This window comes from Notothenia rossii, assembly GCF_949606895.1.
Source record: "Notothenia rossii genome assembly, chromosome: 5".
Classification (NCBI taxonomy): domain Eukaryota; kingdom Metazoa; phylum Chordata; class Actinopteri; order Perciformes; family Nototheniidae; genus Notothenia; species Notothenia rossii.
In genome coordinates, this window is record NC_136903.1 from 53,321,340 (window position 1) to 53,342,639 (window position 21,300).

General features: G+C 39.5%; 1 protein-coding gene and 1 long non-coding RNA gene across 4 annotated transcripts; both read left to right on the forward strand.

Moving 5' to 3' along the window:
* Nucleotides 1-13,816: 13,816 nt before the first annotated feature.
* LOC307040737 lies at nucleotides 13,817-14,632 on the forward strand. The gene is made up of 3 exons (XR_013808585.1): nucleotides 13,817-14,108; nucleotides 14,253-14,354; nucleotides 14,449-14,632. It is a non-coding gene; the product is annotated as an uncharacterized lncRNA (long non-coding RNA).
* A 91-nt stretch (nucleotides 14,633-14,723) lies between these two features.
* LOC307041096 (uncharacterized protein) lies at nucleotides 14,724-19,994 on the forward strand. 3 transcript variants are annotated; one of them, XM_079684430.1, is made up of 9 exons: nucleotides 14,724-14,845; nucleotides 15,273-15,399; nucleotides 15,507-15,718; nucleotides 17,196-17,313; nucleotides 17,682-17,799; nucleotides 17,992-18,096; nucleotides 18,180-18,365; nucleotides 18,476-18,632; nucleotides 18,835-19,994. In XM_079684430.1, the coding sequence occupies exons 5-8, from the start codon at nucleotides 17,724-17,726 to the stop codon at nucleotides 18,487-18,489; spliced, it is 381 nt and encodes a 126-aa protein (XP_079540556.1). In that variant the 5' UTR covers nucleotides 14,724-14,845; nucleotides 15,273-15,399; nucleotides 15,507-15,718; nucleotides 17,196-17,313; nucleotides 17,682-17,723; the 3' UTR covers nucleotides 18,490-18,632; nucleotides 18,835-19,994. The 3 variants fall into 3 exon arrangements, with proteins under 3 accessions (XP_079540556.1, XP_079540558.1, XP_079540557.1); XM_079684432.1 differs by having other exon boundaries at nucleotides 18,479-18,632; XM_079684431.1 differs by lacking the exons at nucleotides 14,724-14,845; nucleotides 15,273-15,399; nucleotides 15,507-15,718 and having other exon boundaries at nucleotides 16,449-17,313.
* Nucleotides 19,995-21,300: the final 1,306 nt, after the last annotated feature.

Sequence of the window (21,300 nt, forward strand, 5' to 3'; positions counted from 1 at the left end):
TTGCACTCCTTTTGTCCATTATTCTTACTGAAAATGTTAGATTAAACATTCACATCTGACTGAACATTGGCCCCATTTATTTGTGACGTTGCAAACTCTGCATTACAAGGCACAAGTGATGTGAAGCTCATAAAGCGAGGCAAATAGAAATAATCAGCTGATGGAGTGTAGATGTGGAAATAGCTGTATTCGATCAGCTGACTGTGACTTCACAATAAAAGTAGTTTCTTAGTGAATGTCCTGTACTGGTCTTAAAATCTCATAACATCAGCTTTTAATGTTCCTCTTGGATTTTCTTCTTGAGCCTCAGAGAAGGAGAACATGTCGTGTCTTTCAGGCATGTCATTTCCTAACAAAGATTACAGGAGACATAAAACATATTATTGCAGAACAAGTGTGTTATTTATGAAGCGGTGTGTTTGTGTTTTTAGGGGCTGTAGATATAATTATTTTGTAATTGTAATGTTTTTTTTTTTTATTTCAACAGTGAGCTACAAAGACAATCAGATTATGAATGAACAGTATGAAGTTCATCAAAATTGAAATATATGTTATTATCAAAATAATATTGAACTGTTATCAAAAATGTAGTACAACTGTAGAAGCTTGCTCTGTTGTCCCACTGAAAGAATAACTTTTACCACGTTTTTTACAGACAATATTGAGAGATAAATAGTAGCAGTTCTCACTATGTGTTAAATATATTTGCCTTCAATACATTAAATTAGAAAGCTGACAAAATCATATTGCTTGTTAACATCTAAATGTAACCTTTTGCATGGAGAAACTCCTCAACTTAACTGATGTGAAGGTGATCTAGTAGTGTTTAATGGAATGTATATCAGTTTATTAAAGTCAATACTTCATTCATTTAAACCAATATCTTTCTTGATTCTTTGTACAGTATGACAAATAGAGTCTTTATACCTGTGCTGAAGTTCACTGCTGTGAGGAGTCCAGTTCTGTCTCTCACTCTCTGGTCCAGCCTGTCTGCATCACCTGGACACCTTAAACAAACAGATAGATGTAAAGTACCATGTGTACAAACAATATAACTGATTCTCTTCTGTTGAACATGTTGGATTGTGTATTGTCCGAGTCAGGGTCCTTTTTATTTTACTGTAACTTTGGAAGTTGTGTTACCAATGCTTACTGTTTATTTGATACCCATTTGGTAATGCAATTAATTAAAAACAATGTTCAGATGACTGTGACGTTAACGTGTAAACTCAATAATGAACTCCTGCTCAACCAACCACATTGTAATATCTAAGTAATCATCATGAAATATTACATTAATAATTGTAATATACACACATCTTATTGTGAGGTTGATTCCACATACACTACTTCTAGTGCTAGTGGAGTATGAAGCCCTCTGTATCGCAAATGTCAACGGGGGGGGGGGGGGGGGCGGGGTGGTGCTAGTGGAGTGCACGCGTCTCAAACAAGCCTAACTTGCGGTACCCTGGTGGGCGGTACCCTGGAAAGAAATCTCTGCGTGAGAAATACAAGGTGTGGCGTGTGAGCGTGTGAGCGTGTGAATGGAGTGAAATGCGTGTGCCTCACGCCAAATGCGTGAGACTTGAGAGCTCGGAAAATATCTCTCTAAGTTACAAGGATGAGCTTATTTTATCAACCTCAAACAGAAGCCGTTTGTTCTACAGTATTATCCCATTTAACGCTTAACACTTGTCTATTTCGTTTTAACCTTTATATATATAGTCTATGATTTTAACTTGGAGGCTACGATCAGCATCGTTAGCGCCGATGTAGCTACCACTCGCTTACACACTATCCCAAGCCTTAACATTAATTACTTGGTGATTAAAATCATTAACACGTAAATAAGTACTCGATTTTCACTTACCGCAAAACCACATACATGCAACGTCTGTTTCAACCGCAGAGCGAGTCACAATAGTCCGATATATAAGCATGAAGAACAAACAAACATGGCCGGGGTCAAGTTGTGTTCCCTGGAGGAACTGAACAGGCAGAGTGCCTGAAGCTTCACGGAGCAGCCAGCAGAGAGACAAGAAGCTAGCAGCAGCAGTCACTTGACAAAGCCGTCACTCAATGCGACCACGCCCTAATTTATGCAAAAACTTGAAGACCTAATATAAATAAAAGGGTCGTGTTAGAAAACAATTCACTCACAGATCCATAATCATGAAGGTGGAATCTAACTATATTCATAATAATATTTATTGCATCCATGGGTAGAAACATGTTTGTTTCTGCTGTAAAGTTGGGCATTTTAACATGGGGGTCTATGGAAATTGCTCCTTTCTGCAGTCAGTCCCTATCGGCCAATATATGAACTGCAGTGTGTGGCACTTCCGTATTGGCGTCCCGGCTCTTCACCAGAGTTTGCCGCTTGGGTAATACCTTAAACTTGTTTACGGAGCTATTTTGTATTGTATAGCTCAAAATGAAAGTGGCAACCTCCATTGTACCTAATTTTGGCAGTTGCAGCGAGCAATCACTCTCAAACGGTTACGCATTGTAACCCTAGTTCAGGGATGGGCAAATGGCGGCCCGGGGGCCGGGGTTTATAGACAACATAATTAATTAAAAAAAAATACAAATTATCTTTTAGATCCATTTAGTCCATTAGACTCCAAGTTACGTCGCGAGCTGCGTACATGATTTCGTTCGGCAGCCAAATACCGCAAAATAATATGTGACGCGTTTGTGTGTATTGTGTTTGTTTCCCGGGGAAACACTCACAAGAAACACAGGCTGTTGTTATGTCTGATGTGACGTTAAGTTACCGCTTGTAATTATGCCTTTACAAGCTTCAAAGTTGTATTTATCATCTGAATTTGGCAAAACAAGTTTAATATTCTAAAAACCAAGACTTTGTTTATTTGAAATCATTACATTACATTACATGTCACTTGTTAGACGCTTTTATCCAAAGCGACTTACATATTCAATACTGTGGGCAATCCCCGCAGGAGCAATTTGGGGTGAAGTGTCTTGCCCAGGGACACAACGACATGCTGACTGCAGTGGGGTTTGAACCTGTGACCCCCTGATCTGATCACCAACGCTCAACTCACTGCACCACACGCCTCCCTCAGATGAAGACAAACTGTCACGGACCCTGCCGTGTTATCTATGATTACTATACACATGGAAAGGCGTAGAGCAGCTTTCTTGGCCATGGCTCGTGTATAAACGCGTCCACCTCCAAGGGCGGATTGTCTCGCCGAGCTATGGAAAACCACAGGGTACAGTGGCTGTTGCGCGGGCTGGTGAACAGGCCCACCTCCGCTCTCCCGAACTGGGCCCAGATCTGCTTCACTACCTCCGGGTTAAGCACCCACTCGCCTGGCAGGGGCCCGCCTCTTGACATGAGGTCGGCCCCCCCTGTTCTCCAGTCCCGGGATGTGGAGGGCCCACGGAGATAACACAATCTCTGAATCCCACAACCACAGGTTCTCTGCTGTGGTCAACAAGGCAGCGGAGCGGACTCTGCCCTGCCTGTTGATGAACGCCACTGTGGTGCTGTTGTCGCTCCTCACCAGCACATGTTTGCCTTGTATTAAGGGTTTGAAATGCTGGAGGACTAACACCACTGCCCGCAGCTCTAGAAGGTTGCTGTGCCGTGTCTCTGACAGCAACCCACTCTCTTCAGTCTGCGTACAAATGACACGACTTTACACATTGGAAAATGCGTGCAATAGATACGCTAAAGTCCGATTTTGCGTGCCTATCATACGCCAACTATTCCCATTGAGTTCTGAGTCCGAGTTTTGCGTGCATATGAGACGCATGGATACGGTCGTGTCTGAGAAGACCGGAAGCTGTGTGGTCCATAAAAACATGTTATTACTCAATATCAAGCCAAGATTATTGATTTTATTTGTAATCGTATAATGTCTGACTTTTTTTGCCGTCCGTGAGGAAAATAAATGGGGCTCAGAGTCTCAAAACACTGAAATCTGTATTGTTTTTCATCTTTTTTTCCTTCGAATTTGTTATCCTTTTCTAAATAACACAGTGTTATTTGCTCAACAATAACACACTATTATCCTTGTTTTTATTTATTCGTTTAATTCTATAATATTGGGCTTTTTAGCCGTCCGTCAGGAACTGATTTTCAAAATAAAGTCACCGGAAACAGACGTAGGCCCGGTTCAAGCTCGATGATTTGGATGTTGTAGCCGCAATGCACGCTGGGATATGGTGTTTCCCACATAGCACGTTTCGTTAAAGGTCCACTGGACGCAGCGCAGTCCAATTCGAGAAGGCGATTCGCCATTAAAAGAAGAAGAAGAAGAAGAAGAAGACATTGAACCCTCCTTGACACGGAGTTCCTCGATGTAAACCCGTTTTCTGTAATGTAATAAAGACATTTACAGTGTTTTTTAAATGATTTCAGCTTTTGCATCACTTTACACAGCACCATGTGTCGACATACAAGCTTACGCGTGAGAATTATTTGCTAGTTAAACCGTGAACTGCTCAGTTAGCATCATTGAGTTAGCCTTAGCTAACGTCTGTCGTTTTACGGAGCTGTTGCAGTTTAAAATCAATCGATAGTAACATAGTTGATCATGTTGTAAATATAATGGGGCTTCTTCAGTTTTTTGACAGTATTTTGGGTTTTAAAGCTTAATTTCACTCTTCGAGCCGATCTGAGATCTGCTCAGATATTTGTCCCGTTTTTATTTAAACAGACATTACTAGCCGCTAGCCGATACATGATCCAGTATATTCTGTGCATTAACCAAAAGTAAAAACGCATTAGCAGGTACAGGTTTCCAAAAAACATGCATCTGAAGATGATATGTTATACATTAGGAATTCATAATAACTGAATTATTGTTAAAACCAGGGGTGGGGTTTCAAAGGAGATCGACATACTCTTGTTCCTCCATTGCTAATAGAATAACATCAATGCCCTATACCAAAACATTTTAATCATACCTTTCCCTCATAATGCTGATGTTGGTCTAAACTTTAATTCACTTAATATTAGGCTAGTTTAAATTACAGCTACATCTATGATCTAACTAACACCTTCTTTTTTTGTTTCAGCACAATGTCGAAAGAAACTGTAAAAACCAACAAACTAGAAGCTCTTCTTCTGCTTGGGGATGCATATGTTGAGGACACACAGGCAAGTTTCTTGTTTTTTTTATACCCAAAGTGTCATTATTTAAATCCAGTTAGTTAATGCCCATTTTTTCTCCCTCTGTGTTTCATTACATTCCATGTCCATAAAGAAACTCAACAAGGAAACTCAACAAGGAGACTCAACAAGGAGACGCAAAAAGAAGACGCAAAAAGAAGACGAACCACGTCCAAAGGTGACCTGGTGGAAGAAAGACCAAGATGGGCAACGTGTGGCAAGCAGCAAACGAAGGAAAAAAAAGTTCTTCTAATGGTTAGTCTACATTTTATGAATTTAATCAAAGTCAGTATGTGATTTAAAGTAGCCACTGGTTTAATAATGCTGATGATACTTCATATTTCTATATATTTGCACATCGATTTTGTCAGAGGACTAAGGACTCAAACCAATAAGCGGATGTCAATGACATGATAATGCAAAAAAAATACATTGAGCTTTGATATTTTTCATGTTTGCTGAAGGTTGGTGTTTTTGTAACATTTCTTTAAATCTGTCAATTAGCTAAAATAATCTGTTTAATGGGTTTGAATAATTTCCCCACCGAACAGATGGTATTCCTCCATGCAGTAGTTCCACCATAACAACACCATGTCTAAGCTACCAAGGTCCTGGTAAGAAAAAAGCTACTTTTTAAGACTTTTTCTAGATAAGGTATGTTTCATATGAAATGTTTTCCTCATGGTATGTATTTATATTTCTGTATTTAAAGATTTTAATATGCAGAGACTAGAAGACCTTCTACGGGACTCTGAGACCATTAAGGAGCAAGATGTTGGCGATCTGCCACCATTGTCATCTTGGACTCAAAGGTGTTGGAGATTGAGGATGTTTAAAACCAACCTCGTCTCCGCGTGTCGTTTGGTAAGCTGGTTAAATTCGTAAAAAGGAAGGGATTAAGAAACACCAGAATGCAAGTTAAACAATAATCTTGTTTTAATGATAAAAAGTAACAATACAAATACAAAGGAAGTACTTCCTGCTCTTCCTCCAATCCCACGGATCTGGTCAGTTTGAAGAAAAGAAGAGACTGGTCTAAAGAAAACACAGGCTTATATCCAAAAACCCCAGGAGGAGCTATGCGGCTGCAGTTAGCAGAGGAACCTAGAGACTCAGGGCCCCTCCCTTGCTGGGAACTGCAAAGCAGATGTCAAAGGTCATAAAACCACCCTTTTGATTACACATAAAAAGTGGAAGAAAAGACTATTGCTTTAATTTATTATTACTAAGTAGTGGGACATTGTTTCAGGAATATATGAAAAGCCTCTCTATTATTTAAAGAGTAAAAATGTACTTTCAAATTTAACACACACGAATATATAAGGTGACATTAAAATAATTATATCACAAATCCCCCTTTTGATCTACAATCAAAGATCAATTCACATAAAACATTTGAAACATAACTACTGTCATGCCCTGCCACTGTGTCTGCTCCCCAACAGTATATACATCCATCAGAAGCTGGGATTTAGAGCACTTCAAACATTTGGGAACAGCTCCTCATAACAGTTTCTCGTGTCAGTGGAGGAACTATCAGAGTGGTTGCCTGAGTGCCAGAAAGCAGCATCCTTGCGTGTTGTTGAATCCTCAGGCCCCCCCCCCCCTCAGCGGAATACGCCAACAAGGGCAGCTGATAGGGAGGGGGAGATGCGGCCTTTCCTTCAAAGGTGGAACTGATTAATCTAATCAGAGAGAAGTAGACTCCTCTGCTTCCTCGAGAAGTCCCCGAGCCCGCTGACGCCAGCTTCCGAGTCGTCTGCTGTAGGGATGTCCGCGAGGTCCTTCTCCTCCAGTCCGCTGATGACAGCTTCCGAGTCGTCTGCTGTAGGGATGTCCTCATTGACGATAGCCAGGTCCGTCCTGATGTGTCTGGGTCCTTCCAGGTGATTTCCTCGCCGTACACTGGCTCCAGTAGTACCCGATGTCCCCCTTTTCTCCAAGGCGGACGGCATGAGATGTCCTCTGGGTCACTCTGTAGAGGCCGGAGAACCTGGGGTTGATCCACCTTCAGCCAGACGAACTCCGCTGTGTCGGCCTCCTGCTCCTCGGGTCCCCCTTTTGGCGTCAGCAACCTGTGTGGAGAAATCTGATACCCACCCCTCAAGTCTACGCTCAGGGCTTCTGGGCCCTCAGGTGTTTGACCCACCACTGGTAGGCCGCTTGGAGGCTGTTGGTGGGGTGTCTTAAAACAACAGCTGTCTGTGAACAGCTTTTCTAAATTAGTTGCAGACCTCCTATCTGCCAGTGCAGCTTCAGAATCTTAATACTTGGCCTGTGTCAACAAAATAAACCCCAACATCTTCAGGTGAACTAAATAGCATATTTCAATAGCTCTGAATTTCTGACAAGCATCTGTGTTATTATAAATGAAATCCTTGAGATCCTATTTAAAATCTAAATATAATATGAACTGATAATGTCTCTGGTAAAGAAACACACTAATGTTATGGAGTAAAAACAACTAAAAATCATGATACTGATAAAGATAATAATGTCCTGGTGATACTGCGTCTACCTGTCACTGCTTAGATATTATCAAGCTAAAAAAATGAATACAGAAATCCAACATACTGTCATCAAATGTCTTTCTATTATGAATTTAAATTAAATGTACATCCCAATTTAATGATCTAAACAGTCTATGGCTTTTACTTCTTTACCAGGCTAGTTACAAGATGTTGTCTAAATTAAACTCTATCTCATTACATTACTATGTTTTAACTTAACTGTAATATGTTCTTTCTACATTTCAAACCTCAGTTACTTTAATACCTGTTGAAATATTACAAAATAGTTTTCATTATCACAGTTCACCTTCTCATTCTCATTCTGGAATTACCTCTCTCAGTAGCCCCTTGGCCACTGATTCTGCATCTGTGTTACCTGTTATAACTCAATCAATATTAGAAACATGTCAACATTTTTTAGGAAACCTCTCGTTTCCCTTGGAGCTCCAGAATAATGTGTTAGTCTAAAAACATGCTTGGTTAGTTATTGTTTTAGAATCATGCAGTTGCACTGATCACATGCAGACATTTCATTCACACTCACACTGTCAGGTTTTAAAGTCAAGTTCGGTCAGCCCCAGAGTCAGTCATTGATAGTGCTTTTCTCAAGTCACACTGTCAGTCAGGGTCAAAGGTCATTTGGTCTCAGTTTTTTTGGCCATGTCGTGCTCTGCAGAGACTTTAATATTCTACTAGCTGGAGTTGTACTAGTGACATCATTGTGTTGATGTCAACCAATGCAACAAAGTTTTTCTCGTGTTCGCAGCACCATTTTCTTCAGATTTTTAACAAACAAATTATCAATACACTTTATTAATATACCGCCCCTAGGAAACACAATACCTGACAAATGTTCATGTAAGGCATTCTTAAGTGAACCTGCAGAAAACAGCCTTTTGAATTAATATTCCAAATTAATCAATAATAATAACAATAATCCATTTTATCAATTTGTTTACCCTTAGAAGTGAACATACCTCATAATGTTACATCAGGATGTTAAACTAAGCTTTGGCCAAATCAATCATTATTACTGTTTCAGATCTAACTGGAGGTTTAACAAACAAAACCTTTTTTTGTTTACATCATGCAAACCACTAACATATTTTCCAATTTCAGCATCAGCCTTGTTACTCTAAAATTACATCTTAAATAGGAATATTAGAAATGAAACAAATATTTAATCTTCAGAAATGTTCTTAACAAATGGAGAGTAATGCCATCTTTCTATCTAGTGAATAGCCAACATATTTTAAAAAATTCAGATATACAAAAATAAGCCTAAATACTCTTTTACTATTAACGTCTAAAGGTAGACCTAAGCTGAACAGTTTTTTAATGGACAATTTTAATCGAAAAACAAATTAAAACTGCACTTGTGTTTTTGTTATGTGTTCTTCAAAATACATTAGTAAATATCTTGTGAAGTATTCACAATATAACTAATCCTCTCTAGGATATGAAATCCATTCATCTTTAACCAGATACTATTTCCCTATTTATTTTTAATTCATGATAATAATGGTATAATGTTGACACGTTTACCCATAGCTAGTCACTATGTCAAGATTATCATGTGTGACATAATAATCAGATGTCTTGTTTGCCAAACAAGGATATTACATTTTAATCTTTTCAGTATTCCAGACCATCATTAAACAATCACCCTCCCTTCCTAAACGCTTAAGCATATCGTTCTACACCATCTTCTGGTAAACTCTTGCACAGTTATGCTGTAAAATCATTGCATGATTTCTTCAGAGTCTGAACAGACTGAGACCAGCCTGTCTCTTGATCTTGTCATATTGAGAACAGTCAATGATTCATTGTCCTCTTCAGCTGTAGTCAGTGGCAGGGTCCCCAAAAAGCTAGAACCGGCCCTGGTCAGTGGGCTCCAAGGAAACTCTCTCTGGCATTGGGATGTCCTGAGGGGGAAGGGACCTCTGGATCAATGTGATACAATCAGCAGACACACGTTGTCCTCTGCACAGCAGAAATCCCCCAAAACTGCAGTACCTCTTCACACCACTGTTGCCTTGACAACGAGGCACAAGCAAACTGTCAATACCTCCTCAGAGATGCGTTCTTTGCACAGTTCTTCTGTTTCTGTAATGAGCAACTTTTCACCAACACACTGATTCAGAGTACAACCCAAAGGTGGCGCACAACTATCCAATGCTGCTGTAATCACAGCAAATCAGCTACTGAGAAAAACTCAATGTAAATCTCTCCCCCAGCGGGTGACAAGATAAAACAGCTGAGTGTCTATATGGTCAGGAATGCTGCAACATGTGAATGTTAAACCCATTAATGGTAACAGTCTTCCTATTCTTCATTACTTCAGTTCTAAGTTAATAGGCAAAACAAAGACACCTTTCTTAACCACCATAGATTCATCTTTTATCTACTTGCTTATTCTATTCTTTTTCAAATTGTTTACCTAAGTTGTGTGTTACAAGCATGGTTAGATTTGTAACAGAATACAAAACTAACTGTATTCAGCACTATATATTTAAAACAAGTAATCTGACTACAGTTAATGAATATATTTTTGGAACACTTAAAGGAATTATTAAAAAAATGCAATCTTCATTATTACTAAAGCTGAAACCTAAATAAATCATCACGGAACATTTTTCTGTCCTTATTACTTAATTGTTTCAATAAAAACTAAAAAGCATTGTGAAAACTCCTCCTTTGAGAACATCTTAACACTTTTACTCCATCTAAGCACGAATGTTTATGACAAACTCGTCCTATTAATCCCAAACGGTCTTTAATGGTATCTATTGTGAACTTTTCTTAATATTAATTGTAAATGCAACGTATGTTCTCTTTAGAACAAAGACAGGATAGTTGCAGCTGAAACTAGTTAATAGCAATTTTCTGTTAACCTAGATAAGCCTGTTGTTCTTACATCTAGTAAATATATTCTTATTTTATGTTACTCATAAAACAATATGACATTTTCCAGAATAGTAGTAACTCTATATAACCTGTACTCTCTCTATACTTCTTCAAACCATCTGACTTTTCTCTCTCTCTTCCTCTCTGCGCCCTGCAGCTGCCGGCCCAAGCTTCTCTCATCAAAACCTCTTTTGTTCTCCAACTGTGTGAGATGGCTTTTAGCCTCGTGCAGCACCTCTGTCATGCTTAAACATGAACAGATTCCCTCTGACAAACTTACAAAAACCTTCTTTTTACTTTCTACTCCTTCTTCATAAACTTAAAAACACCATTGTGGTGGATCGTTTACGTTTTCAGTTTCCTATCTACTTTAAACAACCATCAACTGAGAGTAACTGTATATGATCAAAACAACTCCTAAATAACATTACAATATATATTTCTTCCAATGAGTTCGTTATTTCATGTCTAACAAATGTTCCTCTTTCCATGTCTTATTCTAGGTGGAAAAATCCACCTATTATATTTAATTTGAATAAAACCTTAACTTTAATGTACTTCATATACTCAGTAAACCTCTTTTTACTTTCCCCTAAGGTTACTGTATGTAATATAATTTTCCTTGAAGTATAATTAAGTACAATCCTTAGTTAATGACAATTACCATAAAATTCACAATGCAATGCAACGGTATCAATCAGTTCTCAAAGACTATGTTTAAATTGCAGCAAATCATTGTTTGTTATTTATTTCAATATATCTACCACTTCAAATCACACCTTGATCTGTTCATTTTCTATGTATTTCACTCCAACTTCAGATCACTAGAGAAAAAAGCAAGCAGACACACTCCGGGCTGCTGCTGCTGCTCTCGAGAGGAAAAAAGGGGGGGGGGGGGGTCTCACAGACAAATACTGACACCCCCCTCTCTCCCCCGCTGCAGCTCTCAGCCTTTTTAGGAGAAGGGGGGCTTCCTTCAACAATTAACACTTCTGCTGTCCTTTTATTCAATTTTTCTGCTTGAACCCACTGTTCTCGTAAGCTCTTAACTCACGCTCCTCTCGTTCAAATTCTCCCTTCATTATGACTTTGTATCTATTCATCTGACTTACTGTCTTTGTTACCAGTAAATATTCACAGAAAAAAATCCCCGTACAGTCTATTCAGCTTTATAGATTCAACCCCCACAGAACAAAGGATTAATGAGGTCCTGTCACTTCAAAATTGCTTTTTGAAGGTTGCGTTACTCTCCTTTGGATTTACTTATAACTCAACTTCGATTCCTATGAACCTAAGAATAGTTATTCAGATTTGTTCCTGGATGGCGTCTGAAAACAGCCACTGAACATCCCCCAACGAGTCTTCAGCCGTCTCCTTTCCGAAAAAAGTACGAGGCCTTTCACCTTCGTCTTACATACCTCGTTGATTCACTTTTATGTTATATAACTTTCCTACCTATCTAAAATATGTATTTGTACTGTTACTATAAAAACACTCTAAACTTCGTCTGACAACCCTAAAATGTGGAATATGGTCAAATCACAGATTTTGAATTGAACTGGTGTCTGCTCACCTGGTATTGTACAGAGCTCTGTTTTTAGTTGTCAGAAGAGGCCGAGATGTTTAGCCCTGGACTATTCCGTCCGCTTGCCGTTGGTGTTCTCCTCCCTGAAACACCCCACTCAGACACGTCGGGTCACCATTTGTTGGAGATTGAGGATGTTTAAAACCAACCTCTTCTCCGCGTGTCGTTTGGTAAGCTGGGTAAATTTGTAAAAAGGAAGGGATTAAGAAACACCAGAATGCAAGTTAAACAATAATCTTGTTTTAATGATAAAAAGTAACAATACAAATACAAAGGAAGTACTTCCTGCTCTTCCTCCAATCCTACGGATCTGGTCAGTTTGAAGAAAAGAAGAGTATGGTCTAAAGAAAACACAGGCTTATACCCAGGAAGAGCTAAGCGGCTGCCCCCCCCCCCCCCCCCCCCGAGGGGTCCTCCACTTAGAAAAGACAGCCAATCAGCGCGAGCCAGAGGCGACCCTTACATTCGAGATAACAAACCCCTCCTTGCAAGTTTCACATACTTTTGGCAGTTTATAAAGATAGGTTTAAGATATCGTTTTTTATAGTTGGATTATACAAATAACACATGTGAGTTACCTTAACCGCAAACAATAATAACAAGAGGAAAACATCAGCTCTGATCTCAAGTAGTAGAAAAGTACCGCACACTCATTTAGCCTGCAGCTCTTCCAGACACTTGAGCTATTGTTCTTTAAGAATATTCCCTGCAGAATCTTTATTTCAAATAAAAGGTTTCACATTGTATATTTCCAGCTTCCTTTACACATACTGTTATTATTAATACAAAGTAATTAACCACACACATCTATTGAAAACAAGTAGATTTCCCTGATCATTTGACATGCTGCAAATCTCAGTAAGAATGTCCCCTCCCCCAGCTCTCTCATCCCTGTCATAAAAGCTGCTTCCATTTCATATAGAGTAATAAAACATGTTTAAGCTAATTTCTCCACAATGTTTTTAGCCATTTAGTACCCACACATGAAAGAATAAAAACAGAGGAATCAAATAAAACACCAATACAGGAATAGTTGATAAATGATTATACAGGACATATGATCACAGTAAGGAATACACACACATATTCTCTATGAAGTGACCCTTGTTATAGGTCCGAATGTCCTGTCCCCTGAAAGACATGAGTTTTGGTTGATTAACAGAAGTTTAATTGTTCTGGTAGCTTAAGGCCCTATTAGAACTTCCTTTCACCTCGAAGTCCGTTTTACTGGAATGAATACAGAAAATCAATGAGAACTAAAGACTATGGCCTCGGTAACTGTTTGACTCAATTCTCAAGGCCTCTTTTGGGGTCTGTAGGAGATAAATCATTAATTCTACAAGGCTTCAACTGTCTTATATCTGAGGCACATCTCCCTTTGGGCTAATCAATACGGGTTTTAGCAATTAGCAGAAGAAGCTAGAGACTCAGGGCCCCTCCCTTGCTGGGAACTGCAAAGCAGATGTCAAAGGTCATAAAACCACCCTTTTGATTACACATACAAAGTGGAAGAAAATACTTTTGCTTTAATTTATTATTACTAAGTAGTGGGACATTGTTTCAGGAATATATGAAAAGCCTCTCTATTATTTAAAGAGTAAAAATGTACTTTCAAATTTAACACACACGAATATATAAGGTGACATTAAAATAATTATATCACAAAGGCAAAAAGAGTTTCAACAGTGTTGGCAACAGGCGAGGCCACAGAACGTTGACAACTTATTAATAACTAAGAATATCGTCAAGATGACCTGCAATCACTGTCTCCTGGAAGAAGCTGTCATCCGTTGTGAGGAATGTATGCCATCAGAGTGGTTTTGTGCAGAGTGTGATATCTTGGTTCATACCAAACACACTCTGCACAGTAGGCAAACCACCTGTAATGGATTTTACAAGTACATTCCTCCAACAGAGTCTGTGAAACTCCAGGATGGCAAATACATCATTTCTAAACAAGGTTAGTGTCCCATTTTTTAAAAATTGATCAGCCTTTTTTCCCCCCACACAAAAAAACTCATTTTAATCTCAAATTGCATTCTGTTATCATAGTGCTTGCTTACAACATTGTTAAATCTCATCCTGATTGTACTTTGACTTGCAGATCGTTTGCTTCCAACATCCTTTCCTTCAAGGATATGTTCTTGTGAAGTTTTCGATGTTGCAGTCTCTGTTGGTAGACCTATCATATTGGTGTGCATAAATGGTAGGTTTTGGTGAAATTGTTTTTTTTAAAGTATTTTTTAACTAATACATTACTCTAATTCATTGTTATTGTTTTTTTCTTTATGTGTTCTTAGGCCGTTACGATCTTAATGTTCCAGAGCTAACATGCAAACATTGCACTAAGAAATGGGGTCCAGAATTCAATGACTTGGTTAGGAGTGGATACTGGCCAGCTACCATGCAAGCACAGACCCTGTTCCACCAAGATCTGTTCCATTCCTTTGAGGCTATGAAGACGGCAGCTCCAGGAATGTCTAGACAAGCTTAGACTTTATAACCTTGTTTTGAAAGATGTGCTTTAAATATAATTATTATTATTATTATTACTTTGTTCAATTTGTAACTAGAGTGGTTATCTATAATTCCTTTTCTTATAGGAGTGAAGAGCCAGGCTTCTTTGACGGAGTGTTTTTAGCCCAAGACTCTGAGGTTTCCACTTTTGTGGAGGATGTTCGAGGGGCTGTCAAAAGTGTGAGTTTTAAATTAAGCAGAGCAAAATGTATCTCACCTTTCTAAATAACTAATAGAAGTTAAAATAGTGGTAACACAGTTGCCTTCATATTTCTTTGGAGATGGGATAGAAGTGTTGAGACCAGATGACAGGGTGATGAGGTTAGCAATGCGTCAAACTGTCACAAACATTATTGTTGTAAAACTGGATTGAAAAAACAGCTCAATTCTAATCCAGAATATATTACACATTTGGAGCCTTCCAATTATCCAAAAACAGGTTTGTTATTATCCAGGGAGTTGCATATCCAGGTGAATCTGGCAGTCGAGCACAAAACACTTGCGTGTAATAGTTTACATGTTCGATAATACCGTCAGTTGGTCCCACTATCCAGTGTTTTGAAATAACTTCGGATAATGATTCTCTAAAAACGATTTACTTTGGTAGACTGCAGGAAAAGCAATGTGTGGGGAATCTCACTGGACAGCAGCAAGGGAGACCTCTAAGCGAGCCAACAAGTTGGATGAAGAAGGTGTTGAAATTGCTGTGTGTAGGCATGGATTTCTTCTCAAAGGTTGGTAGTTGTCTTGATCATTTTCAATTAAAATATTTGTAGATAATCTGAAACCTTACCTTCAATCTGCTTTGTACTCACTATTTTTTATTTAAAAAAAAAAAAAGCTTTAAATATGTATAGAGGAGAAATCTTTGCCTATCCGATGTTTCTCCAAAAAGAGTTCCAGAGTGCCTCATTTTTGGCTATGGACGTGACGTGTCGGTATGTACCATATCTTGACAAAGTGTCAGAAGCCTTGTCTCATCTTCAGCCCCTAAAGGAAATGAGAAATTGCTTGTCTGTGATGCATGCCAAAGCCCACAACACCAAATGCGAGGTGAGGATTCAAATTACTTAAACAACAATTAATGGTAAATCTGACCACTACACATGAGTCTGAACTGATCCAAGAGAATGTTTTAAGTTATGAGTTGTTGACCTTGAGATTTGCATCAACATTGATTCCCTCATGCTTTAGATCAGGGGTCACCAACCTTTTTTAGGGTGAGGGCTACTTAAAAAAAATAAAACAAGTCGGGGGCTACTTTTACTCCTCTTTTTTAGTTTTTTGCAGTGTATATATTTAGCACATTTTAACGTTAATATGCTTACCTTTAACCTTTGTGTGCTGTTTGGGTCTGTGGGACCCGTTTTCAGTGTTTACTAAAAGAACATGTTTGCAATCTAATTATTTTAACCTGCTTTATTTGGGGGTGGACGGGCCTCAGCTCCTCTAGGGGGGTCCGGGGGCGTGCTCCCCCAGGAAGATGTTTTTTAAAATGTTGAAGTGAAATGCTGGTGCACTCTGGTGTATACATAAATGCTGGTGAATTTGTGGATACAGCTTTCAACACTCATACTAAAGGGAGCTTTATACTTTTCAATAATCCAATCATCTTTAGAATATGATCACAACCAATAACAAATCATTTAAATTGGTTTATTCTTATCTTATGTTACCTAGTTAGCATTCTTTCTTTCTATTTATGCATATTTTACTAATCACTCCCTTTTTAAACAGTTTTTTGTTTTTTTTACTGTCCTATAGTACACATTGGAATGATTTCTTAATTTATCTATATTAAATAGATAAAGGTGTGCTCTCCCAGCTCTCTCGCTCGCTCTCTCTCTCTCCCTCCCCCCCTCCCTCCCTAGCTCGCTCTCTCTCTCCCTCTGTCTCGCTAGCTCACAGAGGCTGTGTGCTCCTCCGTGGCGATGACGGCTTGCGTTAAAAAATAATAATACACATATTTGTAAAGTGGGGGGACACAAACGGGATTTCGAAAAGAGCGGGGGACATGTCCCCCTTGTACCCAGTGGAAATTACGCCATGCGTGTGTGTGCGTCAAGTGCAATAAATATATATGCAAGTTGCAACACACAGAGTAAATCTCTGCCCCTCATGTGCTGTGTAGGCTGGCACGACTAGGCTGTTCAATGGGGCTGATGTGTTATGTAGATTCTGCCAGAAGGAAAATCAGCAGGGAGGTGCCACATTGCTTTTCTTCCCGACTGCAACTCTGGACCCGCAAATCAAGCAAGAACGTGATTGGTCGATATTCATTGTGGGGGTGGCGGGAGGAGGGGTGTTAGATAGATATAGAGTTATATTAAGTAGATAGAGTTCGCTATGATTTAGGTTTCGTTTATGCATAGGGTAGATTCTTTTAATTACATTTCCTTTTTTGTTTTGTGTATTTTATACATGGACTTGCTTGGCGAGCTATTTTTAGAACATGCCCCGCGGGCGACTCACGTTGCCCCTGCGGGCGACTAAGTGCCCGCGGGCACCGTGTTGGCTACCCCTGCTTTAGATTATTTGGAATGCACGGAACCAGGAGGGTGCCGGCACCACTCTTGGTGAAGAAGTGGAACAAGTAAACAGCTTCTTATCCAGATGTGGCCTAACAACTAAATACATGGCCAAGTCAGGTTTGTGAACTTGTTTGGGCCCTGCCTTCCTGTAAATGTACACATTTATATTTTATAACATTGTAATGAGATGTATTCTTCTTCACAGCAAGAACTGACATGCTCACAGTCCATGCTATGGGCTGGAATCATCGCAAAGAGAATGGCCTCCACATTGCCATGTCCTCTAGCTGTAAAATGTGACATTTAAGTCAACCCAATATATAAAAATTACACCCCCATATAGACATTGCAGTGGTGCAGGACTAGAGCTACGAAATTCATTAAATATGTTATTGTGTTAATTTCCTCCTTAAAATGCATACTTTTGGTTTATTTTCATTGAATTATTTTATAAAATGGCCTGATTCTGTTTTGCTATATTGCAGGCAGCAGAAAAGACAGAGGCTGTAACTGAGAGCCTGAAGAAAATGCAGGACCAGTTGAATTGCTCTGATGACATGCTAGAACTGTGGGTTGATGATGTCAAACAGTGGGCCAGTAAAGGTAAGAACAATGCTGTTTTGACGTATACATAGATGGAGTCGGTTCATAAAAACTAAATAATGCTGTCCAAATTAAACTTTGTCCTTTGCCTGTTAGTGTGCCTGTTAATGTGCCTGTTAGTGTGCGATGTGCAAATAACAGACCTTGATTGTGTTTGAAACTTGTTTTCTTCTTTTTATCTTATTCATTTAGGAAGTGCATCAGCCAGTCCTGCAGATGCTGGTTGTTTGCAGATCTCAATAGAATCACTCTTTGTGAGCATTTGCCAGAAAAAGCACTACCTTTACAGACAAAATGGTAAGCATTTTGGGACATTGATTGGTTGTGTTGATTAAAATCCCGTCAGCTCTTTTGTGATCTATGTGTTACTCTCATTACAGATCGTAACAAAAGGCGTCAAAAGATCGTCCAAAAGGTTGCCCAAGAAAAGAAAAGGTCGCTAGAGGACATCCACAAGTACAACCAGCAACCTGATGGTGACCCTATTGACACCAACTCGGTTGTGGAGAAACTCTCAACCAAATCTGCAGAGAGCATGATCTGGCCTTGGCAGGAACCCAACAGAGGTGCTGTATAAAGATTTTACTTCTAATCTACAAAACTTTAGTAATAAAATGTGTTCATTAATGTGAAATGTTTATATTCATTCTCAAACGGTGTGGACATTCTCACTAAGAAGGGGCTGTTTGACCAAAAAATGCTTCTGTCACGACTGACAGAAGAAAAGTAGATCCTTGTGAAGGAGATGATGCAGCACTGTCAGTACCTCAAGGACTCTGTATCAAAGGTCCAGACACTGATGGCCCCAGTTTCATTGATCACACAGACAGGAAGTAAGTGAACCACATGGATTTATTCACTTTAAAATACATAAGCCAATGTTTTTCAAACCAGCAAAGGCAAACACACTTTAAAGAAGATTTTATCCATCTGTTTGTTTTTATTTGAGTCTGACTGCATTCTAGTCTTTCTTGACCTAAATACATTTTCTCTGAATCATTTTCACAATTTATATGTTTGCTATATAACTTGTAGGCTATCCGAATGGAATCACAGAGGAGGGGTACAAGGGCCTTATGTGCCTTCTAAGGAGAAATCTGCATGACCTCAGACTCAAACAGCAGACAATAGCAGGCGTCTACAGAGGAATTCTGGAACCCAGTCCTAGGCTGGTGGAGGAGGAGGACGAGGATATGGAAGAAGAAAAAGACTGGCAAAGTGACAACAGATCAGATGATGAAGATGACGCAGAAGAAGGGACTTGACTTGTGGAAAGTTACTTGGTGCCCTTATGCAGTTCTATAGTTAAAGCCGACATATTATGCTTATTTTCAGGTTCATATTGTGTCCATATATCTGCCTTTACTGTTCTTCATTTTCACAGCCCCCTTCAGCCATTCTGACTTAATAATCAGATTTCAGCTAGCTGACTGTTTTAAGTGAATAAAAGTGACACCAAACACAAAGCAGTCTAACAACTAACCCGTGGTGTTTATCTAGCTAACAGGCACAACACTAGCATGCTAACACAGTAGGGTGGCCATCCGTCCGGTTTTAGGTCGGACAGTCCGGTTTTCAATGTCTGTGTCCGTCTGCCGGCGCAGCCTTGAGCCGGACGCTCATTTGTCCTCCTTTTGAGGTGATCCCCATTTTATACTTTTAGGGTATAAAAAAAAAATAGACAATTATACAAAGAAATACAAAAAATAAGTTATGTGTAAGTATATATCCCTGTAAGACTTGTGGTCTTACAAATTATTGGCTGAATGTGATGTCAAATAAATATCTTGTATTTCATTGGTTAATAAACGTAAACAATTAGCCATGTGCTTCTTGACGTCACGTTCACGGCATGGCACTGTGGCACAGAGTGACGTTAGCGCTAGCAGACTAGCTCATGAGCCAACTCCGCCTAGTTAGCGGCAGGTTAAACCGCAGAAATGCCGAAACGAAAGACTTCATTTAATCCTGAATGGTCGAAAGAGCATGGATTCCTCACAAAAAGCCGAAAGGACGACTTCCATGCTTTTTGCACGTTGTGTCGTTGCGATGTGGACGTAAGTAGCAAAGGAAAAGGTGCTGTCGACAGACATGCTAACACAGATAAGCACAAAAGCAACGATCAAAGCGCAGGTGCCTCTTCACTTTTATCGTTTTTCCGTGAAGCTTCATCGCCTCAAGATGACAAAATCTCCGCAGCAGAACTTTGTAGAGTTTATCATGCCGTCAAGCATCACCAGTCATACAGGAGTGTAGACTGTGGAATAAAAGTTGATCGCACAATCTACAACGACTCATCAATAGCAAAAGGGATGACCTGTGGAAAAACAAAAGCCAAAGCTTTGTGCGAAAATATCCTAGCACCCTACTCTGTCCAGACGCATGTGGATTACATAAAAGAAAATGAACTGCATTATTCAGTGGCAAGTGATGCATCAAACAAAGGTACGATCAAGTGTTTCCCCATTGTACTGAGATATTTTCACTTTGAGGAGGGCGTGCAACATGCACTGTTGGATTTTTACAGTGATAGCAACGAAAAGTCGGAAGCTATAACAAATCAGCTGCTATCTAAACTGGAGATGTCTGGACTAGATGTGAAAAAAATGTCAGCATATGCAGCAGACAACGCCAGCGTTAACTATGGAAAACACAACAGTGTTTATCAGAAACTGAAACAGGCTCAAAAAGACGTGCTCGCTGCAAACTGTTTAGCCCATATTCTGCACAATGCAACAAGATATGCAGCAAGCAACTTGGATATTGACATTGAAAATGTTGTGCTTAAGGTGTATAGCCATTTTAGCATCTCAGCTAGCAGAACGGCGCAGTTGAAGGAATTCTGCGAGTTTGTGGAAGTGGAGGAATGCAATCTGCTGCGGCACGTTGTCACGCGATGGTTGTCTCTGCTGCCATCTATTGACAGAATCCTGAAGTGTTGGAGACCCCTGACCAGCTACTTTCAGAGTCTAGGTGAGGAGGAATGCTCCAAGATTTTGTGGAAATGCTTTGGAGAGGATGGCAACGAAGTATCTGAGATGTATTTTCTCTTCCTCAGTCACATTCTGAAAGTGTTTTCAGACTGCATTGAAGCACTTGAGGCCAAATCATTCAGCATAACCTCTGTGTTTAAGGTAATGACTGAACTGAAAGGGAAACTTGAGAGAAGGTTAAAGGACACATTTTTTGGCTTTGCTGTGAACAACAAACTCAAGCAGCTAACCCCTGATCTGGCTAAGAAATGTGAGGCTGATTTTCTTGTTTTCTATGAAAGAGCCAAGAAATACGTGAGTGAAAGGTATGACTTCTCTGAGAACAGCTTTCATAGTAAAGTGTCAAAGCTTGGCCTCACAACTGCTGTGTCCTATGGAGAATACAGTGATGCAGTCCAAGCCTGCAGCCTGAAAGACATTGACATGGATGGACTCTATGAGGAATATGGCATGGTGGAAGCTATTCTCAGCTCTTCAGAAATGGAAGGATGCCACAGTGAGGAGCGGT

Excerpts from the sequence above, each read along its gene's own strand:
- LOC307041096 (XM_079684430.1), top strand. The coding sequence starts at position 17,724 with ATGCAGGACCAGTTGAATTGCTCTGATGACATGCTAGAACTGTGGGTT. Across the intron at positions 17,800-17,991 it reads CAAACAGTGGGCCAGTAAAG|GAAGTGCATCAGCCAGTCCT; the intron begins GTAAGAACAATG and ends TTATTCATTTAG. Across the intron at positions 18,097-18,179 it reads CTACCTTTACAGACAAAATG|ATCGTAACAAAAGGCGTCAA; the intron begins GTAAGCATTTTG and ends CTCTCATTACAG.